Source organism: Vigna radiata, unplaced genomic scaffold (assembly GCF_000741045.1).
Source record: "Vigna radiata var. radiata cultivar VC1973A unplaced genomic scaffold, Vradiata_ver6 scaffold_351, whole genome shotgun sequence".
NCBI classification, from domain to species: domain Eukaryota; kingdom Viridiplantae; phylum Streptophyta; class Magnoliopsida; order Fabales; family Fabaceae; genus Vigna; species Vigna radiata.
This window is the reverse complement of record NW_014542186.1, coordinates 13,825-23,332: the sequence shown is the minus strand read 5'-3', so window position 1 is coordinate 23,332 and position 9,508 is coordinate 13,825. Positions and strand designations below refer to the sequence as shown.

Below are 9,508 nucleotides of genomic sequence, written 5' to 3'. Positions count from 1 at the left end.
CGGACACAACACTCTTGTAGTAATAATCAGTGGCAGTTTTCCACTCCATAAGCAAACTTTCTTCTTCAATACTCTTATTTTCAACTTCAGGAATTCCTGGGGTTACACACTCTAATCTACTGCTGGTTGGGAGTAAATACGATATGTTCTCAGAAAGCTGAAGGAACCACCAAGATTTTGCTGGTCCTGTATATTAGTTCAAATAAAAGAAAGGAAAAAAGTGAATATGGGATTTTCTTAGATAATTTTATTAAGTAATCTGGACATTCATGAAAATAAACAGCCAGTTTCATACTCCTGTATAAGCTGATTTGTGTCGAGACAATCCATTGCTTTCTAAAAGCTTAAGAAACTCAGACAAAGCTCTTCTCTTCCCTTGACCCTTTTTCTCTTCCTTCAAAAGATTACCATAGTCAACTGCGGTGGTATATATTTTTTCAATCANATGCCAAACAGCTTTCCATCCTTTCAGGCAAAGTGTATGCTGGGAGTCACGACATGGCCTAAATATGCTTTTAATTTCTGCACAGATTACTAAGTTTCAATNTTTCCGAACAAGAAAACAAGACAAAAAAACAAGGAACATAAAAAAAAGACAAGGATAAGAAAACAAAGGAGCAGGAGGAACTATCAACACCTTTCCGATGTAAAGGAATAATATCCAATACTGATGTTTTCTTAAGCAAGAAGTTCTGAAAAGCACTGTCTAATCCCCCACCAATGTTGTCAAACCACATGAACCTACACCAAAGGTAACAGTTGAGCATAGTTGTTCCCTCAATTAAAATTTTAGAATGTCAGATAATCTTAGCACAAATGCAAAGTAAAAGAAAAAAGGTGGTACAATACCTGATAGGTTCTTGAATAAAGAACCTATGAAGACCTCAAACCTTACTAATCAAACACACACACCGACACTGAAATGCTTCTTTTATTCACTTGCAATCAAGAAAAAGAATACAGAGAGCTTAACCTCTCCCCCTCAGGACAATGGGTCCTGATCAACAATTCATTAAAGGCTAAAAGATCCCCAGCCCAAACTAAACACAACTATTTAAACAAGTTCATAAGCCATTCCCTGCTCCTCCTAACTACCCAAGCAGTTAGACCAACTAACTTTGTTTCTTTCTTCTCTCAGACTAATAATGGTCTAACATTACTCCCCCCTCCTTCAGCAACCTTGTCCCCAAGGTTGAATTCGGGATATTGGTCTAACATTACTCCCCCCTCCTTCAGCAACCNCAACCTTGTCCCCAAGGTTGAATTCGGGATATTGGTCTAACATTACTCCCCCCTCCTTCAGCAACCTTGTCCCCAAGGTTGAATTCGGGATATTGATCCTGCATTGTTTCCACATCTTCCCAAGTTGCTCCATCTCTTCCCCCTTCATGCCACTCCACCAAAACTTGATGCATAGTCTCACCATCTTGTTGTCTGGTTCTCCTTTCTAGAACTTTCACCGGCCAATAACTAGGTCCATTAGCCTGAAACTCTGCAGGCAATTCCCTCTCTACCCTTTTCTCCCCCACCGCTTTTTTTAACTGGGAAACATGATACACAGGATGTATCCTGACTGTTTCAGGTAACTGCAAATGTAAAGATTGAGAAAATCATATTTTTGAAGAATGGACAAGTGGCACTTAATAAGAGGATGGGATGTTAGAAAATAAAATGAAGAAAACTGAAAATCTTTGTCCATCCCCATTGTCTGAGCCATAAGTCTTACTCTCGAGAAACTCTTCCTCCCTTTCTTGCCTTCTCTCCTCAAATTCTCCTCATTGAACCATTTGATTTCTGGGTAGGTGGTGTCCAAACCCTCACAGCGTAGTGGGCTTCACATCCAACCGAACAAAATTGTCGTTCTTCAACAGGTAAGCTATTTCCCTAAACCTCCATACTTTCTAGGGTTTATTCATACCTTGATTATGTCATGCATGTGACAATAGTTTCTCTTTCTAGTTTCTCAACTCAAATTTGGGTTTTAAGACTATTCTCATCACCGAAAGGTGAATTGTAGGGTACTGTGATTTTCCCTTCACAACTCAAGGAACTGTCGAGGTGCGTCTGTGAGCGGGATCGTGTATCACATAGGTAAGGGAAGCTGGGAGTTTCTGTTTTATTTTATAAATTAGAGTTGCATGAGTTAGGATTTTTATTTGAAATATGTGAAATAATGTATATGTGAAATGTTTGGTGAGATTGTGTTATTCGAACTAAAAATTGGGGTGTATGTGTGCATGAGATCATGTGTTATTTGGTTCTACATTTGTGATTCTATAAATGGTTGTTATGAATTTGTATGGTTGTGAAGAAATGCTGGATTTAAGACTTGTTGATGGGGTAAAACGTGTTATATTAATTAGTAGGCAATGCTTGAAGTAAGTTGGTACTTTTGAGTGAGTTTAAGGATGTGAGAGGGTGATTTGGAGTTATTGTAGTCTAAGGTGCAAGAAGGCTGTTGGAATAATTTAGATAGGTCATTTGAGACTTGTTGGAAGAGCTAAAATGGTTGGGAATTCATCCTAAATGGTAAATTCAGTTTTTGGTTTCTATGTTGGTGAAATTGAGGTTATTTGAAGGGAAGGGAAGTAGTGAATTTGAGAGGTAGAGGTCTAGGACTCTTTTAGACTGTTGAGGCAACTTAGGCAAGTTAATTATAACTTGTTAGGACTATAAAATTGGTTGATATTAGGTTCTAAATTTTACAAATGAAGTTGAACCCTTAGGCTGAGGAAAACTAGTGTTTTGGGTGATTCTAGAGGAAGTGAGAGAGTGATTTTGAGATTTAGGAGTTAAAGGTTGAGTTAAGCTATTGGGATGACTTAATTGAGTCAAATCTGACTTGTTAGAGGTGTCTATAGGGCTAAGATTTTGAGTATGAATTGATGCACAAACACTAAAGAATGGGGTTAGGAATGTCTAGACTAGTTAGGCAAGTTTGATTCATCATATAGATCAAGTTAAGAGTGCTAGAAATCCATCAAAAGGCCTAAAACGAAACTTAGGAGAGTGAGTTCTGCAAATTCTGCAGAAAAATCTGCAGAATTCACGTTGGGCGCCCCAAAAAGGGCACTGGGCGCCATTTCCTGCTGTTTTCCAGCAGAAATTCACGCTGGGCGCCCCTAAATGGGGTTGGGCGCAGGTTTCTGATGTTGCTTTTGTTTTTGATAGTTTGGGGAGTTCCGGACGTTCGTTTCGGACGTTCTTTAGGTCGTTCTGGGGGTTTTTGACCCTTCCGGAGCCATTGGTGAGGGTCTCCATGCTGTTTGAATTACTTAAGTATTGGTAATTAAAGTTCATAAAGAAATTGTTATTAATAGATGATGCTTATGTGAAAATGTGTAGTGTAGGAGTTGTATATGTTTTAATATGCTTCTGAATGAGATTGAAAGATTTATTCAATATGGATTGGTGGAGTGAAATATGATTAATGGATGAAGTTGTGGTCTTTGAAAATCAAATAAGATCTCTAGGTGAGATCAAATTAGTGTTTTGAATGTATGTAAGAGGCTTCCACTATGGGGGTTATCTCTAACACTCTAACGGTCTTTCATTCTCACTTAGAGAGGATTGATGCATGTGGTGAGAGTAGTGGGAGGTCCTAGGGTAGGCGCTATCACTGGAGGTCTATTCCGCGGTAACGGACCAACCTTGTGTGTGGTCGGGTGAAACCCCTCGGCAATGGCTTTGCAAAGCAGTAGAGGCCACCACAAGTGCACAACCCGCCCCAGCTCTATATACATTCTTAGTCCGAACGAGTCTATGTTAATTAGGGTTTTATCTCATGCCTGAATTGATTATTATTTGTATGTTCTTCTTGATTAATTGTATTAACCATGTGCATGTTTTGAATACTAGCTTACCCTTGCAATGTATGTTTGTGTGTTTTGTATGTTCTTGGTTCTTCCTTACTGATGTGAGCAGAGGCAGCAGATGACACTCCACTGGAGCAAGCACTAGATAGTGGCAATGCGGCTCCTAGCTCTAAGCTTTTCTTTAGGTTTTTATTAGTTTTCCTTCATTGTATTTTGAAAGACTTTATACTTATATGTAAAGCTTTTGAATTACTCATTTTGGATGACTGTATATTGATACACTATCATCTGATGACTCTAACTGCTTTCTAGTATTATAATTGTTGCTTTCCATGTCTATATACTTGTTATATATATAATTTTGGGATGTTAGGCAACCTTCCCAATTTGTTGAATCACCTGGAAAGGCCCATAATACCGAGCTGCAAGTTTTGGATGTAACCTTGCAGGCATCGAAGATTGCTTATGGGATCTGATTTTTAAGTAGACCCACTCTCCCACTTGAATGTCTACCTCCCTCCTTTTTTTATTTGCCTGGCCCACCATCATGTCTTGTGCCCTGCTTAAATGGAACTTTAATTGTTGCAGAGCCTCATCCCGTGTCATTAAGTCCTGAGCCACCGTTTCCACAGCTGTCTCCCCCGGAATAAATCTGTTCAATGATGGGGGTGCCCTGCCATAAACAATCTTGAATGGGGAGCACTTTGCAACACCCTTGTAGCTGGTGTTGTACCAGTATCCAGCCCAAGGTAAAATCCTTCTCCAGTTTTTGGGCTGCTCAGAGCAGAAACACCTCAAATACCCCTCTACAATGCGGTTCAAGACCTCCGTTTGCCCGTTAGTCTCGGGATGATATGTCGTACTCATCTTCAATTGTGTTCCTTGGATTTTAAACAATTCCTGCCGGAAGATACTAAGGAACAGGGGTCCTTGTCGCTCACAATAAACACCGGGATCCCGTGCAGCCTAACCACCTCTTGAACAAAAGCCTCTGCCACTGTTCTTGCTAAATAGGGATGTTTTGATGTTATAAAATGTCCATATTTACTCAATCTATCCACCACCACTAGGATTGCATCATAACTCTGAGATTTTGGTAACTTGACGATGAAATTGATGCTCACCTCTTCCCACACTGCTTGAGGAATAGGCAAAGGTTGGAGCAGACCTTGCGGTGAAGCTGCCATATATTTATGTTGCTGGCAAATTACGCATCCAGTAACGAAGTCTGTCACGGTTTTCTTCATCCCTACCCAGTAGAGGGACTATGCCAGCCTCCTATACGTCCTGAACACACCTGAATGTCCTCCTGTGCTGGTCACATGGTATTAGCCAGTAATTTGGGAATCCAACTAGATGTAGCAGACAACACCAACCTTGCTCGATAATGGAGTCGCCCATTCTCCAGTATAGGGCGTATGACTACTTGGGTCATCCTTGAGCTCCTGAACCACCTTCTTTAATGCTTCATCTTCCTCTACCTCCGTCAACACCTCACTGAAATTGTACCAATAAGGCCGTGAGATGGCCTGTGTTAGGTATTCAAGATGAAATCCCTAACGAGCTCTCTAACTCTCACTCTCTTTCACAAACACAGAACTGAATAGAATGAGAAAGAATGAAATTGTATTCACACCAAGAGTCAAGAATACAATGCACAGAGGAGCTTAACCTCCTTCACCAGGTTCAAAGACCGGTCAACTACATACAAGTCACTAACTAACTCCACAAAAACAAATACAGGGACCTTATATAGACCCTATTCCCGCCCTCTTAACTGTTATTCTGTTAGATAACAGTTACGTATTATTCCTCACCCTTTTCCTCTCATAAACCCTCCAAGGCCTATCATTACTCCCCTCTTGAAAATCAACCTTGTCCCCAAGGTTGAATTTTGGGAACTGTTCTTGCATCATCACCCGATCTTCCCAAGTGGCGCTTTCCTCCCACTGTTTTGCCATTTAATGAATACTTGCTCTCTTTGGTCCACTCCTTGCTGTTGGATCTGCCTATTTAACACTCTGCTAGGCAAACTGGTTGGGCCACTTACCTGCAAATCTGTTGGCAGCTCCTTCTCTACCTGCTTCGTTCCAATAGCTAACTTCAACTGGGACGCATGGAAGATTGGATGAATCCTTGCGTTCTCAGGTAACTGCAACTTGAATGCTACTTCCCCTATCTTCTGAATCACCCTAAACGGTCCATAATACCTGGCTGTTAATTTCGGGTGCAACCTCACTGGCATCGTGACTTGTCGGTGCGGTCTGATTTTGAGAAATACCCAGTCATCCACCTTAATCGTAACTGGCTTCCTCCTTCGGTTAGCTTGTTTGACCATCGCATCCTGAGCCCTTGCCAAATGGAAATGGAGTTGCTGCAGTGCCTCATCACGCGTTTGCAATTCCTGGGCTACTGCTTCTACCATCGTTTCTCCCGGTACAAACCTGGTCAAAGTACGGGGTGATCTTCCATAGACACATTCAAAAGGGGTACTCTTTGCAGCTCCCTGATAGCTGGTATTATACCAGTATTCGGCCCAAGGGAGAATCATGTTCCAGCCTTTAGGCTGTTCAGAGCAAAAACATCTGAGATAGCCTTCTAAAATTCTGTTGAGCACTTCCGTTTGTCCATCAGTCTCCGGATGGTAGGAGGTGCTCATCTGAACCTGAGTTCCTTGTAACTTGAATAATTCCCTCCAAAACAAACTGAGAAAGAGCGGGTCTCAGTCACTGACTATAGTTTTGGGTATCCCGTGCAACTTCACAATCTCCTTTACAAACGCTTCAGCCACTATCTTCGCGGTATACGGATGTTTGAGAGGAATGAAATGTGCGTACTTGCTCAGTCGATCCACAACTACAAGTATTGCGTCGTACCCCTTGGATTTCGGCAACCTCACTATGAAATCCATGCTGATATCTTCCCACAGAGCCTGGGGTATTGGTAGGGGTTGCAACAAGCCTTGCGGAGAGGCTGCTAAATATTTATGTTGCTGACATACCAGGCACTGAGTTACGAATTCGGTTACAGCCTTCTTCATTCCAATCCAGTAGAAGGACTGTGCGATCCTGCGGTAGGTGCGGTATACTCACGAATGACCTCCCGTCGATGTAGTATGATGCTCAACCAGCAGCTTCGGAATCCAACTTGACTTGGCCGAGAGAACCAGTCTCCCCTTGTAATGCAGCCTCCCATTCTCCATCGTGAAAGCTGGGTGTTTGTCAGGATCCTGGTTTATGGTTGTTATGATTCTTCTAAGCTCTTCATCCTCTTCGACTTCTTTTACCACTTCCTGGAAGTCTTTCCAATAGGATCTTACTACAATATTCAGCTCCTTCTCCATTCCTGGAATACCCTCTTCGGTTTCCTCCTCTGATTCATCTCTTTCCTTTCTAGATAAAGCGTCAGCCACCTTATTAGTTTGCCCCGTCTTGTAAACGATTTCGAAATCGTTGAGAGCCCGGTAGTCGATGCAAAACCTCCATCTTCCGTCCTTCTTCTTAACGAGGATCACCGGATTGGAGAACGGACTTATACTGGGTTGGATAACCCCTGCATGTAACATCTCCGCCACCTGTCGCTCGATCTCCGATTTCATGACATGTGGGTAACAATAAGGATGCATATTTACCGGATCGGCCCCTTCTTTTAAAACAATTTGATGTTTCGCCATTTATTAGGTGGCAGTCCTCGGAATTCTTGAAATACCCCTACGTACTGTTCCAAAAGTTTCTGCATATCCTCCTTTTGTTCTCTCGTCAACTCACTTTCTTCCTCAGTCTCCCAACTTGCCTCCTTGCCCTCCAGACTCCAAACCAAAGCACACGACTCTACCTCGCTGAGTTTCATCAGTTGTTCGAGTCCGACAACTCGTTTTTCCAGTGTTGGATCCCCTTTGATGGTGACCTTCTTCCCTGCTTGCCGGAAGGTCATGGTGGACTTTCCCCAATCCAGCGTTATCTCCCCCAGCTTAGCCAACCATTCCACTCCAAGTATCATGTCAACGCCCCCTAGCTCGAACAAGTAGAATTTCTCCTCAATCACGACTCCCCCATATCGACCACCACCTTCAGACAACATCCCCGGGTCTTCTTACGATGGTCGTCCCCCAAGCTAACTTGATACGGAAGGGTATCTTCCCTGTCGAGCTTCAACTCCTCTACTAACCCTTGACTGACAAAATTGTGGCTCGCGCCACTGTCCACCAATACCAGAACATCCCGTTCCCCTACTTTCCCCCGCAATTTCAACGTCTTCGGCTGCGTCAGCCCCCCTGCCGAGAACGCTGACAGTTCCATGCATGGTGGTTCTATGCCGGCCTCCACCCCTTCTACATCCCTTTCTTCATCCTCTGCCAACAACACTACCCGTAAACTTTTCTCAGGGCACTGGTGCCCCGGGCTGAAAGGCCCCCCACAACGGAAACAGCTTCCCTCCTCTCTTCGTTTCAAGAACTCGGGGTAAGGCAGATTCCGAAAGTTCCTTCCCCGGCTATCACCCCCACCGTAACTGCCACTCCTCACCTGTCGATTTCCCGCTACATTATCTTGTCTCACCGATCCAACACTTTCAGTGGGTATGGACCTCCCTGAATTACTTCTCAGTGGCTCTGTCTTGACCACCGCCACTCCTCCGCTGGTCGCCCATTCTGCTCTGCTGTCCTCCCACCCCTTCCTAGAGCCCAAGCACTTCTTCTCCAAATGGCTTCCTTAACTTCCAAAATCTTTGAAGTTTCCCACCCCCAAGAAGAGGGGTTTTTGACTGCAGTCCACCCTATCAGTCCTATTGTGCTATCTTCATTGCCGACATCAAGTCGCGGGGATCCTGAGGTCTCATCTGACACCGCAACTCCTCGCATAACCCCGCTATGAAATAACCCAACAATTGGTTATCGGAAAACTCCTTTGTCTGCCCCGCCAATGCTTCGAATTCTTTCACGTACTCCTCCACGGTGGTTGTCTGCCTGATCGCCGCCATTCTTTCGTAAATTCCCCCACGGTGGCGACTCTCGAATCGGATCAGCAATGCTTCCTTCAACCCCTCCCAGGTCCGATCACTCGCCTTGTCTTTCCAGAACTTGAACCAGTAAGCAGCGCTCCCCTCCATGCTAATATGGACCAATTCGTTTTTCTCCGCTTCCGCTACCTTCTGAATCTCAAAGAACTTCTCCGTTCTGTTAATCCAATACAGAGGATCAGGTCCTTCGAATATGGGTAACTCCACCCGTCGTCTCCAATTAGGGTCGTTGTCTAATCGCTCTCCCTCCTTTCCCCCTCCTTTGCTCCCGCGCTGGTTACCTCCATTATGGTTCACTGAATCCTGACTTTCATCAGAGCCTGACTCCCCTTGCTTGTTATGCGTTCCCATCAGTCATAACAATTCTTGAATGTCTTTGCGCATCGCGATCGATTCTTGGCGATTCGCTGCCGTCTATGCCTTCAAACCTCGACAGCCAACTCCAAGTGCTCCATCTTCCCCTCAACCTTGACCATTCTTCCCTCCATCACTTGCGCTTCCCTCCGATCTAATCCGGCGGGTCGGACCACTTTGTTAGGTATTCAAGATGAAATTCCTAACGAGCTCTCTAACTCTCACTCCCTTTCACAAACACAGAACTGAATAGAATGAGAAAGAATGAAATTGTATTCACACCAAGAGTCAAGAATACAATGCATAGAGGAGCTTAACCTCCT

At 43.7% G+C, this 9,508-nt stretch overlaps 1 protein-coding gene across 6 annotated transcripts in view; it reads right to left on the bottom strand.

Moving 5' to 3' along the window:
* Positions 1–6: 6 nt before the first annotated feature.
* The window catches only part of LOC106779191, a 15,968-nt gene continuing 6,466 nt past the window's right edge, over positions 7–9,508 (bottom strand). For all 6 annotated transcript variants that reach the window (XR_002666334.1, XR_002666336.1, XR_002666335.1 and 3 more), the window contains 3 exons: positions 638–741; positions 296–522; positions 7–186 (listed from right to left, as the gene is read on the bottom strand). Coding sequence is in view for 2 of the 6 variants with exons in the window: in XM_022776488.1 (XP_022632209.1) it covers positions 112–186; positions 296–522; positions 638–741 (406 nt within the window). In the remaining 4 variants the exon portion in view is untranslated. The remainder of the gene's footprint in view (positions 187–295; positions 523–637; positions 742–9,508) is intronic.